Genomic DNA, 23,498 nt, shown 5'->3' with positions numbered 1-23,498 from the left:
CAAACATTGAAATGGGAGACTAAACATAAAAAGTTCTGGAATTACTACATGGTGAAACCAAAATATACAGTCAGGTCCATAAATATTGGGACATCGACATAATTCTCCTCTTTTTGGCTCTATACACCGCCACAATGGATTTGAAATGAAACGAACAAGATATGCTCTAACTGACTTTCAGCTTTAATTTGAGGGTATTCATATCCAAATCAGGTGAACGGTGTAGGAATTACAACAGTTTCTATATGTGCCTCCCACTTTTTAAGGGACCAAAAGTAATGGGACAATTGGCTGCTCAGCTGTTCCATGGCCAGGTGTGTGTTATTCCCTCATTACATTTACAAGGAGCAGATAAAAGGTCAAGTTTCATTTCAAGTGTGCTATTTGCATTTGGAATCTGTTGCTGTCAACTCTCAATATGAGATCCAAAGAGCTGTCACTATCAGTGAAGCAAGCCATCATTAGGCTGAAAAATCCAAACAAACCCATCAGAGAGATAGCAAAAACATTAGGTGTGGCCAAATCAACTGTTTGGAACATTCTTAAAAAGAAAGAATGTGAGCTCAGTGTAGGAGGGAGGCGAAGTGTGACTGCCATTTGTGAGGAGCCTGTGAGCTGGGGGTTCTGGAGGAAGCCAAAGTGTGACTCTACCATTTGTGAGGTGGGGGTTCTGGTGTGTGTCAAAAGGGACAAAGGACAATGCTGTTTGTAGTACCTTTTGACGAGTTCCAGACCAGTGACGCCAAGAAGATAAGGGATAGATATATGGTGGGTGGATGAGCGGTTCCCGGGCAATTAGGCCATGTGGGCCATTAAAACTCCTGGGAAAAGAATGTGCCTAAAATCTTATGACCCCACACCTGGTCACTTCCAGGGGGAAAGACTCCGGGCAGTACCACAGTGCCCTCCTTTGGGCACTGCTGTCATTACCCCAGGGACTACTCTCTTGGAGGAAAACCTCAGAACTGTGGTTGAGATAGTCAATAGACCCGGTACAATATTGTAAACATTGCCCATGTGATCCTTGTTGTATTGCATTATGCCCATTGTTGTAATAACAGGAATTACATGTAAAATGGATACACAGGAGGGAGGTTTCATGATAACTGCTCCATAACAAAACATTAGGATAATCTGTTTGGTATGGATGTGATCCAGTAAAATCAAGGAATCAGATGAGATACATTTCATACCAAATGGATTTTAATAAACCATAGTTTCAATAACTCAAGGGAAAACCTACACGTCCTCTCTTGGTAATCATCTCATTTTCCCTACGCAACAACCCCCAACGGTGGGGGTCTAAATTCCAGATTCGACAACCCCACCAGGCTAATTTATGGCACTGCCGCCTGGATCAAACACATGATTTGGCATAAAAGCCAGGGAGACGAGCCTATCAGGGAAGATCGCACTCGACTTCCCACACTGTGCATACTTTGTATATGTGTGTAGCGAAAGCAGGCTGGGTAAGACTATGTCACTCTATTCTTTTTATCTTCAATTTGTCTTTTCGTAATTGACAGTGTAATTCTACGCTAACTGCCTACCCGTCTGCAAATAAACTATTTTGTTTGTAACTTGCGTGATCTCCATGACTCTAATTCATCTTGTACCTTTTCTGCCTAAATTACAACTGAATATTGAGGGGGACAATGGGGACCAAGGACTGACCGATCGGCAGTCCCTTGGTACAGATGATAGTTCTAAGCTGTGAGGCCAGCAAGTTTCTGCTAACGTAAAGGGTCGGCTATGCACGGCTCTAGTGGTTTGACGCGAAGGGAACCCCTGGGCATTACGGCGCTGGTTCCTGTCAAATTATCTCTAAGGAGCCCAGTTAATGCTACGCCGACCTGGGCTCACAACTATCATGACTGTGTTGCATGTATTGTGTTGACTGGACCCTCAGCCTCTGAGTTCTACACCAAACTGAGAGCTTGGTACCCATGTGATAGTTCTAAGCTGTGAGGCCAGCAAGTTTATGCCAACTTAAAGGGTCGGTTAGGCACGGCTCTTGTGATTTGACGCGAAGGGAACCCCTGGGTGTTACGGCGCTGGTTCCTGTCAAATTATCTCTAAGGAGCCCAGTTAATGCTACGCCGACCTGGGCTCGCAACTATCATGACAGTGTTGCATGTATTGTGTTGACTGGACCCTCAGCCTCTGAGTTCTACACCGAACTGAGATTTTCAGCAATAATGTTAATCGCGAGAACATATATTGAGTAATGGTGGCGCAGGTACGAGTCGAGTGTAATCACTCCCGAGGTTCGCGTAAATTTCAAACCCAAATTTCTAAATTATATATCTTAAATGGAGTCAGATAAACGAGTGGAATGAGAGTAACCACTAAGCTTTCAAATACGGCCCCGTTTACGAACGGAGAATATTAGGAATTTTACTGATCTGTTTCAGGCCAGTTGTAAGCGGGATATGGGGCAGGTCAATCCATATCCGACCCGTGGCAACAGACCCAGTATATTCCTAAACATAATTGTGCTCTGTCCGTGTGCGATTTTTAATGATAATTAAAATCTTTCATTCACTTCCAAACAGCCAGGAAAGAACACGTCGTCCCTTCACCTCCAGCTATTCCCTCATTGGTCTAGCTGTGCAGGTTCTACATCAGCAACACCAAAAGACCCGGAAGACCACGGAAAACAACTGTGGTGGATGACAGAAGAATTCTTTCCCTGGTGAAGAAAAACCCCTTCACAACAGTTGGCCAGATCAAGAACACTCTCCAGGAGGTAGGTGTATATGTGTCAAAGTCAACAATCAATAGAAGACTTCACCAGAGTGAATACAGAGGGTTCACCACAAGATGTAAACCATTGGTAAGCCTCAAAAACAGGAAGATTAGAGTTTGCCAAACAACATCTAAAAAAGCCTTTACAGTTCTGGAACAACATCCTATGGACAGATGAGACAAAGATCAACTTGTACCAGAATGATGGGAAGAGAAGAGTATAGAGAAGGAAAGGAACTGCTCATGATCCAAAACATACCACCTCATCAGTGAAGCATGGTGGTGGTAGTGTCATGGCGTGGGCATGTATGGCTGCCAATGGAACTGGTTCCCTTGTATTTATTGATGATGTGACTGCTGACAAAACCAGCAGGATGAATTCTGAAGTTAAATACAACTGTAAATAACATGCACTCTCTCAAATAATGAAAAATAATTCTCTATTACTGAATGAGTGTCAGTTCTTGATGCAGTCATGAATATGATCAAGGCATCAGTGTATCCAAGACACAAAAACACAAGTAGTGGCTATTTCTGAATGACCCTGAGCTTTTGTAAAAGGTCAGCCACATCTGCATATTCACCTCTGTAATTCAGTTTTAGGAGGTGAGTTTCAGAAAACAGAAATGGGAATCTTGAAATTGTTAAGATGAAGAAAGAAGAAGAACCTCCGTAATTGCATTGGCAGTGCTCTTCGTTTTTACTCTTTCATGTTCTTTTAAATACAAGATTTCCAAATAATGTTGTGCCAAACAACTCCCCTGTGTTAATCAATACAACTGAAATGTGTGCAGGGCTCTCTACTTGGACAGCGTGGGCTTGTGGCTGAGAGAATATGTTCACATAAACAGTAAAGGAACAGGTATGACTCTCCCTACCCTCTCTTCAATCTAATTACACTGCCAAACAGTGTGAAGAATTGCCTGAGGCGCTGGAATCATGCCATTGTCCTCATGTTACTGATAGGCAAGTTTTGATAGACACCCTGAGTGTAGCTTTGAACCTTTGCTATTAACAAGTAACTGCACTGCCTTTTCTCTGTTTTACGAATAATACATTTTCATTTTCAATATGTATGCTACAGATGTGAAAAGCCAGCAAATGAAAGCTGCCTTTCCTCACCATGCTCCCAACAAAATGTCAGAGCAGGAAAAAGATAACCTGAAAATGTAGAAAGCCACCTCATGACCAGACATCAAAGGCGGACATTGGTAACTGCAGGAGGCAGGACGACTGAATATCTACACCTTTGAGTTCTTCCCATTCCATCAGACTTCCTGCTATTTACAATGCCCCCTATGAATCAAAACGGTCATTACCAGCTGTTTCTCTTCAGTGCTGGCATATTTGGTATCATCTGTACATTTGCCTTTGAACTGCAAAAAATAAGCTACTTACCTCTGGACTGTGACTGTGGAATGCTGGGTAATCCAGTCTGTCCTGTGCTCAGGAGAATACTCAATCTTCAGCCTGGAGGCATTACCTGAGGGCCTTTTCTAACATGCCATTAACTGAATTCACAAATGCAAAAAGGATCTAATGGGCTACAGACATTTAAAACAACAGCTTTGGTAACAAACAATTGTAGCCAAATAATCGTAGCTAAATATATACAATAAACACACAGCGACTGTTTTGTCTTCTGAGCTGAAGGATACACAGACCATCACTTAAGAAGACATAATACCTCACCACCTTGTGTCCAAGATGATTTCAGGGTTAGTTTCCCCACCAGTGTTTGTTTATTGACCTATAAGTTGCATCTCAAGTGCAAATCCAACAAATAGTGTCAGCAGACTGTTAATGAAATAGTGTCAACAGACTATCAGCTAATAGTTTTGAACGAATGCTTAAAAAAGAGTAGTTTCAACTAAACGACGGATCAAAATAAAATGTTACCCAAAGGATCGAATGGCTGATTAACTGATTGATATGCACTGCTAATGACTCCATTACCCCTATAAGCCATAGTGGCTGAATAGGTGAACCACAGAGGCTGAACCTGTTTGAGTAGTGTCATGCTATACCTGCAGATGTATTTTTCCAGGCTTCACATGGCTTCATTAGTGTGTATTCCTTGTATGCTGACAAGTGGAGGGACATGTAAGGAGGCCTTCAACCCTTTGGCTTTGCTGTTTTTCACACCAGTAGATGTGAGGATAACTACTACAGTACCTCACTCTGTGCTAGCTGATGCAATTGTCTATATTGCTACTGGAGAACCTGCAAAGCTGCTGACTTGTGACATTGTCACAAGATTGCCTGATCATCTCTACCTCTGGCAGTTGAAGGTGCTATGCTATAATTACTTTGCATTATGTACAGTATGAACTTAGGTTTCAGAATTAAGACCCCAAAATCTTTGCCCATCAATCTACACTCAATAACCCATAATGACAAAGTGAAAATACAGTTTTTTAAAAAGTCAAAAACTGAAATTTATATTAGTATTCAGACCCTTAATTAATTAGTTTGTAGAAGCCCCTTTAGCAGCAATTACAGTTTCAAGTCCACAAGCTTTGCACTGTATTTGGCTGCAAATAGGCTGCCTCAAGAGTGGCTTCCATCTAGCCACTCTACCATGAAGGCCTGATTGATGAGTGATGAGTGCTGCTGAGATGGTCGTCCTTGTGGCAGGTTCTCCCATCTCTTCAGAGGACTTCCGACACTCTGTTAGAGTGACCGTTGGGTTCTTGATCACCTCCCTGACCTTTTTGCCTGGTTACACTAGGCCAACTCTAGGAAGACTCCAAACTTCTTACATTTCAAAATTATTGAAGTCACTGTGCTCCTGGAAACAGTCACAGCTTTAGAAATGGTTTTATATCCTTGCCCTGATCTATGCCTCATCACAATTTTATGGTCTACAGAGAGTTCCTTTAGATTTACAACACAATAAATTGTGCAAAAAGTGAGGGGGTCTGAATACTTTCTGAAACCACTATATGCTACTCTTTTGAGATAATTCCTTGTGATGATTGTAGAAAAAGTGTCATTCTTAGGTTAGAAAATGTCTCCTTATTGTTCCATGAAACCATTTAAAGAAGCAGTAGCCGTGCCCGTATTTAAATATTTATGAGCCTGGCATAGTTTGTCAATTGTCATGACTCAATGCTAAAAATATAGCATTGCATAATATATTTCCTGTCAGTATTTTTGTTCAGCTTGTGTTTTAGCAGTGATTCTGGCAAGGAATGTGTCTAACCATGGCGGTGCTAGTGCTACCCCAATTTACTGCTATCCTAAGGTACATGGACCCCAAAATTCAAATTAAGAAAAGGTTTTAGTAAATGTTCTCTTGTCAAAGTTGCCACACACACTATAATCCAATAAATTTAAGAACTCCCCTTACTAAAAACTCACATGTGAAAATCATGTGAACACAGTAGGTGACGTGTACAAATGTGAACAAAAAAATTATCAGATTTTTTCATTTTAGCCCATATCGCCTGAATCGTTTGATCAAGAATCTAAATTCTCTTTTCCCCAGATGCTGCAAACTGTTTGCCCACAAATTAAGAATTTTGATGCAACATTTTTGATGAGTATCCAATGACAAATTGGCAGTGTTTGCAAAAAGTGGTGCACATAAATTAATCCACAACGAGGTGTGAGTGACAGGGTTTTAACTATGGTGGCCCACAAGGACATTCATGGTTCAAAAAGGAAAGCACAAGCATTTTAGGGAAACGTGCTCCAAATCTTGAAACAAGATGTCCTTTATAATATAGTATATCTATAGTACTGTAGGTGGGTTTAAGATCATGGCCAATGGGATTAACAAGAACAAGGGACATCTACCACATTGTCGGCACCTGATTAGGTAGACTGCTGTTCATTGGTTTTTAGGTAAACACTCTCTTATTCATCCTCAACAGTCCACTAAAAAATATTTCTGAAAACATTTCAGCTCAGCCTATGGATAGAGACTGTAGTCTTATTCTGTAGATCTCATCTAGATTATTCAGAGATCATGGAAGAAGGACATTATACTTTCTCCATTCTTGACTCTCTGTTTCATGTTTCATGGTTCTTTGTTGTCTCCCAAGGATCTTACTACACAGTAATATCACCTTCTACAGCTTAGTCTGTCTGTTGTTATTTAGAAAGCTGTTAGACTGAAGGTCAGTGCTGATTATATGAAGCAGGTGTAAAACACTTGCAGTACTGATTGACATTCAATTTCCTGAGTTTGCATAGGAAGAACAGTCTTAATTTACATATGGCATGCAATCAATGACAGTTTGCATCACAACATTGTTGGACCTCGTTGATAGTAGTTTGAGTGTATCCTCAGAGTTTGAGGTGACCACAATTGCCATGTCATCTGAAGATCACTGAGCTTTGCAGTGAGCCTGTGGAGATGCTCCTGATGTCACCGCATTGGCCTTTCTATCAAACCCATGGAGGTCTTTCTGTCATATAATACAATATAATATAAACACCATAAGATGACATAAGATGGGTTAATATGTTTGAAGTTTCCAAATCATCAAATGTGGCTGAATTGCATTGAATGCACAACGGAAAATCTATAAACACCATTTTGCAACACCATAAACGAGTGGGGTCAGAGGACCAAACATGACCAAGAGGGGTTCTAATAGTTACCCACCAGACGTGGGATAATCACTGATATTTTCAAGGGGTATCCCTAGAGGAAGGGGAAAAAAGAAAGGGAATAAATAACTCCCCGACACATTATTACATTACATTATTGGCATTTGGCAGACGCTCTTATCCAGAGCGACGTACAGTTGATTAGACTAAGCAGGAGACAATCCTCCCCTGGAGCAATGCAGGGTTAAGGGCCTTGCTCAAGGGCCCAACGGCTGTGCTGATTTTATTGTGGCTACACCGGGATTAGAACCACCCAGTGTCCCAGTCCTTTACCTTAACCACTACGCTACAGGCCGCCCACTTAGCCAACAAAAAGAACAACCTATCAAAATGGTCAGGAGGAGTCACAAACGGTAGGGAAACTCAACCTCATGCCCTACTGATAACAGCGATTGTAAAACAATAGGAAGTAGGTATGCAAACAGCATCAGGGAGAAAACTACACAGGCTCCCAACTGTGTTATAACCTAACTAGGACTGGGAACGGGCAAGTGATAATGATAAGACAAACAAGACATCCTATCTCTAATTCAACTGACAAAGCAGGATTACTGATACTGACACTAGAATACACAAAAAACATTAAAACTCGAATTCAACTGACGAAGCAGGAATACTAATACAGAAGTAGGAAATGTACACAAACAGCAACGGAGGTCTCAGTCACGGAACCCCGGGCTTATCGGCGAGTTCACAAAGCTCTTCTCTGAGAGGGGCGACACTCCAAAAACCACGTACACCACAGAGATTTAGCTGATGCTCACCTTGGCTCAACAAACCAGGCAAGAGACTTACAAGTGCGCCAACTAAATGCTCACCAATGAGAGGGGCGGTCTCTAATGACCATGCATTCAGCCTCAGTGAAATCCCCACACTAAAAGCAAACATACATTAATCATGAAACAAAGACAATGGGGTGGATCTCCAACGACTGTGTATTTAGAATTTATGAGAAAAATCATTACAAACATACACTAAGACGGAAATACAGTGCACTTCTCGGCTCTGACGACCCTTATACTTGGCCTAGACAGAAGCTGCTAATGGGGTCTCAATTCCCAGAGGAATCCTGTCTTCCAACTGTCGTGTGTCTGACATTTGTGCACAAAATAAAATGTGAAGGTGAACTTGTGACAGACAGTCCTCACTACCGTAAGGTAACAAAGGGTTGGTGCATGTTCAGCTCTCATACCCTTCGCAACAACAGGTAAATGAGTATCGTCAGTCATATACTTCCCATAGTGCACAATAAAAGACACAAACGTGCAATGGAAATAAGACCCAAGCCCCAAGTCAAAGAAACGCAGGATTTAAATAGAAAGACTGAAGCTGACCTTCAACAATAATCAGACCATGCGTGGCAGACAATTGGAATCAGTCGTCAGTACCAAGGTATTGATTACCTGAGCGGCGCTCATTGCCAAAGTGAAACTGCATCCCAAATTGGCAGAAATACGACAAGAGACGGCAAAACGTGCCAAAAGGTAATGCCCAAAAAATCAGAAGAGCAGGCAGGTAAAACCGTGACAAGTAACTGTGTTACTGTTCAAATACTTATGGACCCTACTGTGGAGTAGGGTTGCCACATTAGATTTGTGAAAAACAGGGACATTTGATGCATGACCCGGGGCGTTAAACCTTATTTGCGAATATACTATGTTAACAGTTGTAGGACTCCCTATTGCCTCTCTTACCTCTATTTGTCCTGACGTAGATGCACCTTGTGGCAACCAGAGGGGAGATGTGCACATAATCATATTTAATCATTATCTTGGCTGGACACAAAATACATGTAGTGGAGAACGGATCTCCTTGGGTTGGCCTTATCCATTCAGAAAAGTGCTCTCTTTTTGCCCAGTCTGAGTTGTACGTTGTATATGGTTTTTTTTTATTTTTTGCTGCAGGTTGCTTGTCTGATTTTGTTCTCTCGTCCTCCTCGTCCGTCTCCGTCCCACCATTTTATAAAAGCAACAAAAAAAAATTAAAAAATCGGAAGTATTAGGCGATTACCTCTAGGCTAGTAGCTAGCTGAACTTTCCTACGGTAGGGTCATTGAAGTGAATGCACACGCCAGACTGCCCATGTAGCAGTTGCTTTCGTATTTCTGCTACTAATTAAAAAGAAATATAGGCATATGGCCAATCATCGCTGTGTTTTATTCATTTTTACCTGTTTACAGACACAGGATTGGATGTCTAAACGTAAAGAAGAAAAAACTGAATAGCAGTAGAAGAATCCGGTTTTATTTGGAACTCTGACATTTACAAAAAACTGGGACAATTTGTGTCCCGGGAAAGAAGTCGCTTAAAAAAGAGAACAATCCTGGGAAAACCAGAACGTGTGGCAACCCAACTGTGGAGGAACCACTGAAGGCAATGGGTGCAGTAGATATAGTTTTGTAGCTAGATGGGGAGTCTGACTACCTGTTCTTCCTGATGGAGGTCAGGATGCACTGGTGTTGAAAATAATGCAACGGGCTTGTGCTGGATTCTGGCCCTGCTGCTACTGGCTGAAACAGGACTCTCGCTACTCTAGCTACGTGAGGCACATCCACTTTCATCGCTCCTTTCTTCTTGTAGGACTGCAACTAGGTGGTATCTGTCATCCCTCTAAAGCTGAATTGGCCATAAGGCAGTAGCAGCAAAGACAATCTGGTTCAAAGGACTGTGTGAAAGATCCTCAAAAATGCTGCCAGTAAAGACGGTTAGTCACACAATGACTCTGGTTGGAGAACATAGTGCTAAATGCAACAACAGAATGACAATGATTATAATACGCATACTCACATTATACAAATAGCACACAGTGAAATGTAATATGTCATGCTTCCAAATTAACCCTATTACAGTTCCCCCACCACTGGATTAGCTTAATTGTCTTCTACAACCAGGTTGGCACCACATTTGCATAAAATCATAAATTGCGTTTTACCGTTTTTTACGTTTTACCTGCCAGAATGAAATCACAAAGCATAATTACAATCAGAGCAATGTTACGCTTGTGTGGAGAACACACATTAACAAGGCCAGTTAGGCTGCTTAATTAAGTTTGTCGTCAAAAATTGGTTCAACAACAAACTTAACTTATTATTATCATTCACTACAGAGGACCTTGCAGTAATATTCATGTGTCAGCCATTTATGTATACACATTAATGCGCCAAATAGGTCCTCTTTGGTAAATGTTCACAGAGTTACACTGTGTGTTAAGAGCAAGAGTCTACTTGAGCGAGACAGAATTCATGAGTTTTCCCTGACTACTTCACAGTGCTAATTGCTTCAGCTGCTGTGTGGAGACTCCGCTCGCACTAACTTATACTCATCAAAGCAGCCTTGGCGGCGGTGAAATGAATGGTTGAACTATGTAATTGCGCTGTCAGATTGTTGCTTGCCACTTTCAGAACAATAGCATTAATGGACAGGTTTCATCACAAGTTCTAGTGAACAAATCCACAGACAGACTCACCACAAATATATCAACCATTTCATAAATAGGACTGGCAAACAGTACCAAAACCACACTCTAGCTACGTGAGGCACATCCACTTTCATCGCTCCTTTCTTCTTGTAGGACTGCAACTAGGTGGTATCTGTCATACAGCTATTTACTAATGGATCAAGTGCGATAGTCAAACCTCGGGAAGGGAGATGTGCAGGGCACAAACGGCCAAGCAAAGAAATGCTAATGTTAACTTAAAAAGCAGGTTACCATATCATATCATAGATGCTTGAAGTATTTTCTTGCTTTACACTACAAACCCCATAATGCCCTTACACCAGCCACAGTAAAGCCAGCTAGTTGTCAGAGACCTTGATAAGTAGAATATTGTGCATTGCACATAAAAATTGTCAATTAACATATGTTAAAAGTGAAATAATATCAACAAACCTAGAACATGAACTATAGTTTTAAAAATAAGTGCAACCCCCATCATAACTACTGTAGCAAAACCATCAGGAAGATAATATAAACACAAAATATTATTTTTATTTCTTTTTTTTTTTACCTAAAGACTACACAGGATCACCAATGTAGCTCTAGAAGGCATCTACATTTGCATTTTATTTACAGCAGTTTTTCTTTCTTATTTACATAGTCAAAGAATACAGTGTTGGAAACAAGTGTTGAGGGGGAAAAAATGAACAGAAAACAAAACTGAACAATCCTCAAAAAGATTTAAAAAGAATCTTCAGAATAAAAAAGGGCCTTGTAGCAATGGGACAGTTCTCAGTACAATTTAAATCAGTACAATTTAAATTGCAACAGCGAACAAATCCCATCTCAAATGGGCTTAAGTTCATGAGAGTAACAAGAAACACCCATGATAGATGGGGCATCCCTAGAGTTTTTAAATTCAGATCCCAGTGCTATTTGGATGTCCATGGATCGTGGGCAAAGGTGTCACAAAGGGTTGCACAACACCATTCCCATAGGGCCTATGTGTTCGCAGGTTTTTGTTCCAACCAATTATTCATGATTCATTTCCTAAACAGCTCTATGCACCAGCGTTGACCCACTCCTCTATGGGACCACAGTACAACAATTTCAGCTCATGACTTTATCAAAAATGTCAGACGAAATAAATGATCAGACTAATTAAGTGATGAAATGCAGAAGTTGGCAAGAACTTGATCCCCAAACAAGACCGGCCCTTATGTACCCTGGGTATAACATCTGAATTGTTGACAAGTCACTTTAAGTCTTCTTAAGACCGATTCAGACGTGAGTAAGCTGTGTAATAGCATAAGCACTGTAACACACTGACTGCATAAAAACATCTAAAGGGAAAGGATACAGCACATTGGGAAATGTAGGCAGCTGGACTGATCAGGGAGTGAGCATGTGCAAGGGAGGGAGCAGAGCTAAGGCTACTCACATTTCAACTGACTGCAGCACAGTTCAACAGACCTGCAGACTCCATATTAAAAAAATCAGGCATATAAGGTTTATGTAGTACTGTGCTACATCTTCCATTTTGTGTTCCCCTTTGTCACTCGGACAGCCTCTCTGACACAGACACAGATAAATTATGCTTTCAGTAAAAGCACATATCACTAACAAAAAAAATACGATAAAATGAACAAAAACAAGCACCCCCCCAAAAAAAACAAAAAAAATACTTCAGACATTATGAATGCTGGCCTAAAACAAGTCAAATGCGTCCCTGTACACTTAAAGTTCCACATTTCTAAAAACATTCTTATTAATAAAACAGCTTTCCAAACATGTTTTTACATTATTTCACATGTGGAAACACCCTTTAACATTTTTCAAGTACAACAGTTAGCAATAAATGGGACAATAGTTCACACTGCTTAATTCACATTTCTTATACTGTAGTTATATATATAAACAAGTCAAAAGAAATTTAAAACCATTTCAGTAAAGTACCTTTTGCTCTTTTATACAGGATAATGATTTCAACAGTATTTTTCTCTGGCTGCGGTTTAAAATGAGTCATTTAGTTTCCACATGTATGATATGAACAATGCTTCTGCTAGTGTCTCTCTTGTATAGCAAAAGGGGCAAAACAAATGAAAATAAATATTTCATAAAATGGATATTGTTACCACAACTGGTACCTACACACTCCCCATTTGGTCAAAGTTTAAAGAAAGGATGCATTTCAGTTCAGGCAATGTGTAGGGGAAATTCAGCCCTTTGGAGCTTTGAGATTGTGTGAGTCTATGTCAAGGAGCATTAGAACATTAACACAGAAACCAGCAGGCATGTGGACCCAGGTCAGAAGAACAGCAAAGGTGATGGGTACCAAGTCGCATCGTACTTCCTTTTGTGCTTGTGCGTGTATGTGCTCATATGCAAGTTTGTGACGGTGTCTCTGCATATACGTATGTCTGTGTACGTATATAAGTGTGTGTGCATGTGTGTGTGTGTGTGTGTGTGTGTGCGTGTGTTCTCCGAATGACTATGGGTTTTCAAGTATAAAATGCAAGGAGGAAAAGAGAAGGCACCTCCTTGGCTGAAACTTGACCAGGCAGTATAGAACAGGTTTGTGATTTACACCGCAGAACACAAGCTTTTCCACCACCCCTTCACCAAGTATTTTATTTATTTTACCAACAAGGGGCAAAAAAATGTCTCCAGCTTCATTGTTTAGCAGCTGTACTTTCGAATGACTGTCCATCGACAGCAAAAAACAAATGCAAGTGTAAAGTAAAAAATGGGCACTCATTGTTAAGTATAGTGCAACAAAAGTTTAAACACACAGAGAAAGAAATGAAAGTGGCCACTTAAGCAGCTGTCTTTGGCAAAGAGTCCTCAACACCGTCTGTGTCCTTCTCGCACATGCACACGTGTGTGACGGGGGCTGACTTGGCCCCCGTGTCACCTCCGGCCCATCTCGCTCTGTCTCATGAAGTGTATGTTGCTGACGCTGTCTGAGAGCTCGGGGTACTGGTCCACCGAGACCACGAAGTAGCCCTCGTACCCCTGCACCCGACCGGTGCCGAGCAGCTGCTGCCTCTCCCCGTCGGTCCAGGGTCGCGACCCGTCTTCGCCCTCCCTGAGTCTTTGGCGCTCGCGCACCCAGGCCTGACTGACGGCCCTCTGTCGAGCCAGCTCCAGCACCCGCGCCTTCTCCTCGTCAGCGGTGCTGCCGTAGCGCGTGTTGAGGCGGAGCGTGCCGTGCTCCAGGGCGATGTCTGTGATGCGCCTCGCCCTCCCCCCGACCGCCGGCGTGTTCACCTGCGTCACGGTCACGTTCACGCCCGTCTCCAGGGTGCGCCGTCCCGTCGTCATGCCCACCAGCGACAGGTCGGCCTCGGCGGGGCCCGGCTTGACAAAGTAGTGCGTGTCCACGCCGTCAACCGTGAAGTGCAGGCCCTGCAGGTAGAGGGCGCCGTGGAGCACGGCCGCAGCCCGCCGGCCGTCCTCGTTGGCCACGCTGATGACGTCGGCCTCCACCCGGCCGGCCCGCAGGGCAAACTTCACGCCCTTGCCGAAGACGCTGGGCCCCGAGGCGAAGAGGGTCCGGCCGGGGCCCTGGGGACAGCCCGCGCTGGCCGCCCCGTAGATCTGCCCGAATCGTTCCAGCTTCACAAAGTTGTGCACCTGCCTCTGTACCTCGCACTGCACCCCCATCAGTGACTGCAAAACACAGAAAGAGAAACTACCATCACTGCCATCATCCTGTACTACAAATGCTACAAATTAATTCATGGTTGTTTTGCCTAAACATTGCATGCCTCCAAGTGGCAAAACAAAGAAAACATTTCTGAATGCTAACATTGGGATGCACATCCAACGTTTGACCCCCCACCGGGTGTAGAATTTGGCCGCATCACATTGAGCTGGTTCAGCTGTGCAGCAAGCATGAACAGAAAGAGAAACCGGCTTCATTGACACCCTCTGCCATGCTGTACATGCACTACTCTTCAGCATTCATCAAACAAACACTACATTCATTAACGGGTGCAGTGAAGCACTCCCTGTTTCAAGAAAACTGTTCAAGCTGGTAGCTGGTTGACCAGTTAATGCAAGCTCCCAGCTTGACATCGTTTAGCTGGTTGACCAGTTCAGGCCAGCTCCCAGCTCAGCATGATTTAGCTGGTTGACCAGTTCAGACCAGCTCCCAGGTTGACATGTTTAGACCAGCTATGTTTTGAAACAGCCTGCTGGTTGCCCAGCTCATACCCAACTAGGCCAGCTTTATGACCAGCTTAGCCATGCTGGTTGACCAGTTCATACCCAGCTAGACTAGCATATGATGAGCTTGACCAGCTCAGTTTTCAAACTGGTCAAGCTGGCAAGGCTAGATTTTACAACAGAGCTGCTACACTGTCTTTATCTATACACGGCGTGCTAGAATTTCTACCAGCTCACAAAGACCCCGCAGTGATTCACACTCCTACCCTCCTGCCATTGCGTTTCTCCAGTGAATGCCACGCTTCCCAATAGCACGCCTCTGTAGGCGAGCAACAGCAGGGAGCCGTCTCTCTCCTCCGAAGCTTCAGCTGTTCTCCTCCGCTCCCTCAGTCTATCCTTCTTTCTTAGAAAAGAATCACGCTGCTCCATTAACACTTCAAACACTGAACGTTCTTTCACCCGAGCTATGATGAATTATCTATTCTTTTCATGTTAAGAAAGGTGTGTGCTGTACCATAGGGGGTATGAGAACCATGGAGAGACTAGAGGGATGAGAACCTCCCGCTTGCTGGAGAGTCACTATGGAAGCAGGCCACCACTCCAGTATTACATTTGTTTGTTTTCGGCATTCCCTTTTTTCATTTTTGTTGCATCGCCGTGCCCCTGCTAATGTAAAAGCACAGCATTTGCCCTCGGCAGTGAAACGAAGCGCTCCAAATACAAAACATCCCCACGATTAATACTACTAGAATACATATTCGGCAACCAAAAAAAAAAATCAGTATCTGACTTTAATATAAGATGCACCTATGGAAGGGAGAAGTATCTTGTTTTCCCCACCACTTCCAATTCAATCTGAATGAATGCAGTCTCATTCACTTCCTGTCTTGTGTTTGTATCAGGATGCATATTAGGTATCACTGTAAAATCTACAGAAATAAAGAAGAATAATAATAATAATAATAATAATAATAATAATAATAATAATAATAACAACAACAATAATAATGATAATGATAATTAGATTAATAATAATTAGTATTATTACTATTAAAAACATAAGCAAATAATATAAAATAATACCACTCAGGTCATAGTTTATTTAGTAGTGTGTAAGAGTTAGAGATGAGAGACCAAATTTGAGTGCCTTGGCAGACATTTTCCCCCTGAATGTGAAAAGCCTCCCCTCTCTTTCATGCCTGGCTTTGACAGCTTCTTTGATATGATAAATAAGATAATAAATAAACTCTTGCCAGTATCCCTTTGGTAACCCGCCTGTTACTAATTTCATGTCTAGACTGCAATGGCCGTGATAAACAGCAATTGCCTCACGCTGAAAAAATAATTGGCAGCCCATTAATGCAAAAGAACTTCAGCCAGAGTCACAGCAAGAATAATTGCAAATTAATAAGCGATAAAGGTATTTGTACAATTTCAATTGATGCAAACTGTTCGCTTTCATACTGTGCATTATCACAGGTTGCTGTGGTTACAAGCACAGTCTCTAATTTATGTCCACCTTTTAAAATATATACAGAGTCATGTTTGGGACAAAGACCCATTAAGTCTTGATTTGTCACAATTGTAGATTTGGAATCACACAATTAACATGTGGTTAAAGTGCACATTGTGAGATTATATAAAATTGTATTTTTATACATTTTGGTTTCGCCATGTAGAAATGACAGCGGTGTTTATACATCGTCGCCGATTTCAGAGCACCATAGCCTAGAGACATGGCTTCACAGGTTTTTGTAATTGCTCAGTTGTGTTTAATTGCCTCCTTAATGCAAGGAGCTGAAAGCTTTCCTCTAGTCTTTTGATCACCTTTGGCGACTATTATTGCTGTTTCACATGAGGACCAAAGTTGTGGCAATAACAGTCAAAGAAGCCATTGTGAGACTGAGAAACAAGAATAAAACGGTTAGAGACATCGGCCAAACCTTGGGCTTACCAAAATCATAACATAATTAAGAAGAAAGAGACCGCCAGTGAGCTTGCTAATAGCAAAGGGACTGGTAGGCCAAGGAAGACCTCCACAGCTGATGACAGGAAAATCTCCATATTAAAGAAAAATCCGCAAACACCTGTCCGACAGATCAAAACACACTTCAGGAGTCAGGTGTGGATTTGTCAATGACCACTGTCAGCAGAAGACTTCATGAAATACAGAGGCTACAGTGCACGATGCAAACCACTGGTTAGTAGCAAAAACAGGATGGCCAGGCTACAGTTTGCCAAGAAGTACTTACATTTACATTTTACATTTTAGTCATTTGGCAGATGCTTTTAATCCAAAGCGACTTACAAGTGCATAAGTTCTTCCATAACTAGTAAAATACACATGAAGTGCTGTTCTAAACATACAGTCATCATAAGTGTAATTATTATTAGTATTATTTTTATTTTTTGGGGGTTAGACAAGAGGGATAGGGATATTGGAAAAGGGGGGGGGGGGATCAGGAGGTAGGACTAAGGTACAGTTTGAAAAGGTGTGTCTGCATTGAAATAGTCCTGACAGTGGTAGGCAAGTCATTCCACCACTGAGGAACCAGAACGGAAAACAGGCGTGAACGTGCAGCTCGACCACCAGGTGCTCGTAGTGAGGGAACCATAAGGTGACCAGAGCTGGCAGACCGGAGTGGTCTAGCTGGGGAGTAGGGAGTGATTAAGGATTGTATGTAAGGTGGGGCAATCCCCTTAGCAGTCTGAAATGCCAGCACTAGGGCCTTGAATCGGATGCGTGCGGCAATAGGAAGCCAGTGGATGCCAATGAGGAGTGGCGTGACACAGTAAAAGAGTAACCACAGTTCTGGAAAAAGGTGTTGTGGACAGATCAGACGAAGATGAACTTATATAAGAGGGATGGCAAAAGCAAAGTATGGAGGAGAATTTAAACATTTGTCCGGGAATTAAAAACATTCATTGCAAAGTTCCCCATCAAAAAGTTAAGAAAGGCACCATAAAAACACTCATTTTTTTTATGTAACAAGTGGCTGAAAGTTTGAGAAGGGTCTGGCTGCAGACCTCCCCAACCGGGAACCTCCACCTCAAATGAAAGCTGCTGCCTTCTAGACCGAATTAGACAATGAAAATATGGGAAATATGTGGCTTCCGCCTCCTCAGTGAAAACTGTGAGGTAATGGGTCCCAGTGGGGAGGTGAACATAATGGGTCCTCACTGGGGATTTCGGTCCTTGTTATCAATTTTACAGAATTAATGCACATAGAAATAATTCATAACAATATTGACCAAAAAGGTGTAGGCTGAAGCTTTAGCTTATTATACCCACCATTTTTACATAACATATTCTAATAATCAACCCTTTCACAACAAGGTTTAGGCTAAACAAAACAGAAATAAAAACAAAAGTTCAAAACGTTTCATACACAATAATAATCATACCTCAGTTGTATATTTGTTTAACACCTTTTTTTTACATTGTAAGTGTAGTGTCTGCCATACACTGTTGGACAGCTGAGAGTAGTAAATACCAGGAGATAAACCATCTCCCATTCTGTCTGTTCCTCCAGTCCTTTAATACCAAAAGTATGAACATACACTCAACCCAGGATCTCCACACTAAGCAAACCAGTGGTTGGCGGTCCATGACGGATGTTAAAATGTCAGCGTCAGCGGCGATAGGGAGAAGGCTCTAACCTTCTGATGAGAAGGTGTTTAAAGCTTAAACCTGGCGGTGTGATAACACTGTTACACCTCTGTAACAGGAAGGCACTGAGAGGCTCTACTTAAGAAAACTGCAGAAGAGATTACTGAAGCCAGTGGTGGAGGGTTATGGAGTATGTGTGTGTGTGTAATGCATGTGTGTTTGATCTTAATTTGCAGTGTAAAAAGTGTGCTCGCATCCTAAAGAACTGATGGATAACCTTTGGCCATCTTCCTAAATTCTCATTCTGTTGACCCCCTTCTACTCCTGATGAGGGGGACAGGGGGGTCCCCTCTCTGTCCTGTTGCTGCTTTGAAGGCCGCCATGGAACAACCATGGAAGGCCCCGAAGTTGTATGTGTGTTTGTGTTGTGTGTGTGTGTGGGGGCTAAAGAGAGGCAAACCCCCCTGGAGGGCTGGCTGAGTTGACATTCTGAGGGTTTTCAGTAGGACACACCCAAAAAAGATTAAGACTAATTAAGGGGTACCTGGGGTTTGGATTTGGTGGAAGGGGGGTGGGGGGTGGGGTGGTGGTGGGGGAATACCAGAAGGCCTGTTCCAAAGAGGGCGACTGCAGAATCTGTTGCATTATAATGCAGAGCTGACATTTTCATAGGTTCCCATAAAAGTCCAGATGAACTAACAGACACCTGTGTGTGTCTGTGTGTGTGTGTTGGAGTGGTAGGGGGCACCGATATAGGATACAGTACTGAAAATGCTTTGATTGCACAAATAAATACATTCCTCTAGGGTACTTTTATACGTGTTATTTTGTCATAAAATAACATTTCCGATGAATAACAAACCCCATGTAAATATGTAAATGATTTGTGTAAATGACTCCACTGGTGGTGTTTCGTGGGGTAGGTGCCCTTTGTGAAATGTTAAATTCTAGATTAATGTACGGCCCTTACTGGCATGAAGAGTCATGCTTTTTTAATGTCAGAAGAGAACAGTGCCCAAAAAAATAGCTAATCTGAGAGCTCCACAAGGACTCAAAAAGATTAAGTGTCCTCGTTACGGGGAAACACACTGCTAATTTCAATTTTGAAAGGGTAGTTTTACTCAACAAATTACCAACAGTATCTCTAAAACAATCTCTCCCTTGTGGCTCACAAAAGCCTTCCGGTTATTTCTATAAAATTGCATGACCTCTCCTGGGCCGTACCACGGCTCTGCGTGTAATAGAGGCTGCCTGAAAGGGTACAGCCACAGAGATAGAATAAATGATATTATTGCTGCTCCAAGGTTACTTGTACCGTTTTGCCTTTTTATGTTTTTAATTTATTTGATTTTAGTGTCCTTGAATGCATATGAAATCCATATTAAAACCCAGTAAGACTGCTGCTTTCTAATTGCTTTTGCGGCTGATCTACCATAACATCTCTATTCCACTCACCAAGTTTTTTGAAGCCCATGTGAATACCTTTATGAGGCCTGCAGTGTGCTTGAAAAATCTCATCAGGATTCAGTGATGATTTGAAAAGATACCTCTGAGCGGAGCCTAATTCCACAGTTTGCCAGGGAGATTGAGACCATGGTCTTTCAGCATAGCCGTAAAAGAGAATTTCCACCTAATCATCCACTGATTTAATTACCCAAAAAAAGCTCTCTCCCTTTCCACACTAGCTGATGTTCATTCTGGAGCAAAATGGCTGCTGTTGCATGACCCCGCTGGGTCGCTGGGTGACTGTAAAGCAAATTGAGTGTGAGAAAAGCGCTATATAAATGAAACTACATATCTCTCTCCATCTCAGAGACTAAAAGGCACTGCATGAGATCGGATTTTAAATCATCACTAACCTCATATTCGTGATTGTCACCATAAAAAAATTTAAATAAAAAAAATGACAGTGGAGAGGCTTCAAGGTATTGTCTAGATTGCTCACGGAAACCCACAAAAATGATAATGCATAGATGGTCCCCACAGATATAAAATGTAGACCATGCCAGTGCTGACAAAGGGCAAAGCACCAGTGGTTCTGGTATCATTCAGAGGAGGGAGGGTCCAGTTGGCTGGGAATACAGCATCTCATTGCTCACTAACGACCCCTACTGCACAATGGGGTGCCTGCAATGCGCAGATTTTCATCTACATAAGCTAGACTATATGTGTCCTGCAATGAAGACTGTCTGGTGTCGAGCCGATCCTGCACGCTAATTAATCTGACCATTTTGTAGTTGTGTTCCATGGTTGTGGGTGCCTTGTCATCTCCCTGCGATCCTGGCCTGTACACTTTTTCCCTGAATAGCCCTTTACTGACTTGACCTTTACTCAGCCGAGCAGCAACTTTTATCCCTGAGTTGTTATAAACAAACTGATGTTTGCACAATTAGCACTGTGTCTGCCCTGTTTAATTTGCCAGACCTTTCCACTGTGCTATTTATGTACGCTTCTGTGGGCAGGAGACATGAAAACCATGTTTTGGATTCAAATACTTTTCTGTGCACGATTGATCTTACCTAGTGCAGCTGAGCCAACCAAGAGGACCAGGAGGGGTTTGCACTTTTGAGAGTATTTCATACAGGTAGGTTCCAATACACCAAACAAACTCAGCAAAGCATAGAAATGTTTTTGAACCCAAAACGTATTTGACCCAGGTGGAAACATGCAATGACAAAGTGAAAAAAGGGGTTTGATTTTGTACACTAACTAGGTAATAAAGATGCTTTTCTCACCATTTCATGACTGAAAGATTGCTTGGCTAGTCACCTAGGTATCTTGTCAGCTAACACAACTGATCAAGTATGTAGGGCTACCGCAATCTATTGGCATGTTATAGCTAGCGATGGTGGTTTACTTGTTAGCTAAATATTGTTTTGGACACTATTTTCCAGCTACCTTGGTGGCTAATAGCTGCATTTTGTAAATACTGTATATTTCAGATATTAACATCTGTATGGAGGCAGGGAAATAGATTAATTACAGAAAAGTAGAGAAGATTGGACGCTCACAATAAAACTTAACTTGATTAAAATTATGACCTTGTAAGGCGGCGGCACAGATGGTGCAGTGGGTAGCACTGCCGCCTCACAGCAAGGAGGTCCTGGGTTCGAATCCCCGTCGGCCAGGACCTCTCTGTGCGGAGTTTGCATGTTCTCCCCGTGTCTGCGTGGGTTTCCTCCGGGTACTCCGGTTTCCTCCCACAGTCCAAAGACATGCATGTTAGGCTGATTGGAGAGTCTAAATTGCCCGTAGGCATGAGTGTGTGAGTGAATGGTGCCCTGTGATGGACTGGCGACCTGTCCAGGGTGTATTCCTGCCTTTCGCCCAATCCAGCCCCCCTGCGACCCTGATCAGGATAAGCGGGTTCAGATAATGGATGGATGGATGGATGACCTTGTAAGTGTCATTTTTTTGAACTTTTGAACAGGAAGGGGGTACCTAGAGAGACTACAGCACTGCACTGCAAGCATTTAGTAATATTTTATGGTTATGGCACATGGTATTATAGAACTATTAGGTAACAGACATCATAATTAGTCCATTACTTTTTAATCATGTGAGTCAATTGAGGGAGGCTTAGATTAAATTAATGCCAGAGTTTGCAGGAACCCTCAGAAATGAATTGCTCAATTTCTGATTGCTCCCATAGACTGCACTTTTTCTTAGTTAGCTCGCTAATCTAAAATATGGGGAACACCCTATGCAAGCCAAGCCCAGCATTTACTTATTGAAGCGGCCTCAAACCCCTGGTTGGTGCCTGTCTGCCTGACGGACAGAATGAGAGCCACTGACAGAGCTGAAATAAGTGGGGTTGAGGGGGACATGGACATGATTTTCCCATTAAGGAGAAAAAAGACATGGCTGGGGAGGGGTCGAGATGGGTCATTATGTAGTCCTGTCAAGCATTATTTTGGGTACCAGATTTGTTTCCTGGTGAACCTGCTTCTACTTTTCACAGACTGAGGGCCATATTTTGTCTGGTGTGTTGCAAGCTGGCGTGCTGTTGAGTTCGTATTTTCTGGACGATCCAGATGCCTCTGGAAATTTCTGGCAAAGTGGGAGGAGAGCCATTGCTCGGGGTGTATCATTTGTGTGAGCAGCTCTTTGCCATTTTCATATAGCTTACCTTTTCCAGTCAGAAAGGTCCGCATTTCACCCTTTCGACACCTGCCTGCACAAACCAGGTCTAAGGCACAAGTTGCAGTCCAGTCTATGGCATATTGATCATTTTGGGGATTTCAAATGCAATGCGTACATGATCAGCCAATTAACAGTTTTATGCTGTTCAGTTTGTTTTTAATATAGCTAAAACCCACCAGCAGGAAAACTGCATGGGCTACATTGTATTTATTGTTCATTGTTTTTTTTTCTTCTTTATAATTTTAATTCCTGTATTTATTTCGGTTTTTAATTGTTTGTAGCTGTTCTGATTATAGACTGTGATCCCTGGGGTACTGTATTTTGTTTTCTTACACCTGTTTGTAATGAGAAGAATGGCATAATGCAACTTGAACAATCTTCATGTTAATTAGGTGACAGTAGTAAAAAAGATAACGACAGTAGGTCCTAGTGACGAAAATTATGTATAGATTACAATTTCTCTCTTGGTATAATACATGTAATATGTATTAAATATAATATCAATGTAAATGTAAAGACATAATTACTGTTTGTTTTAAACAAGCAATGATCATTACACCTACCATTATGTAGCCTACTGGTTACTACCATTGACCAGTCTTGCTGTTAAGAGAACTAAACTGCACTGTGTTTCTCATTTGTGCAAGTCCTGCAAGCAGCATTACGTTATCTTCATTTAGTTGTGCTCAATATCAAAGAGGCCAATAAACAACAAGGTGTGTTATTATTTTTTGTCTGGAGTTCAGGCAAGATGTGAAGTTGTGGAGAAAGG

The 23,498-nt window shown here is 42.2% G+C and overlaps 1 protein-coding gene across 8 annotated transcripts in view; it reads right to left on the bottom strand.

The window, feature by feature from the left end:
• Positions 1-11,335: 11,335 nt before the first annotated feature.
• The window catches only part of LOC133132631 (teneurin-4-like), a 208,475-nt gene continuing 196,312 nt past the window's right edge, over positions 11,336-23,498 (bottom strand). For all 8 annotated transcript variants that reach the window (XM_061248188.1, XM_061248187.1, XM_061248181.1 and 5 more), the window contains one exon: positions 11,336-14,475. In XM_061248188.1, the coding sequence (XP_061104172.1) occupies positions 13,714-14,475 (762 nt within the window). In that variant the 3' untranslated portion in view covers positions 11,336-13,713. The remainder of the gene's footprint in view (positions 14,476-23,498) is intronic.

Source organism: Conger conger, chromosome 7, assembly GCF_963514075.1.
Source record: "Conger conger chromosome 7, fConCon1.1, whole genome shotgun sequence".
NCBI lineage: Eukaryota > Metazoa > Chordata > Actinopteri > Anguilliformes > Congridae > Conger > Conger conger.
The sequence above is the reverse complement of the archived record's forward strand: the minus strand, read 5'-3'. Positions and strand labels throughout refer to the sequence as shown.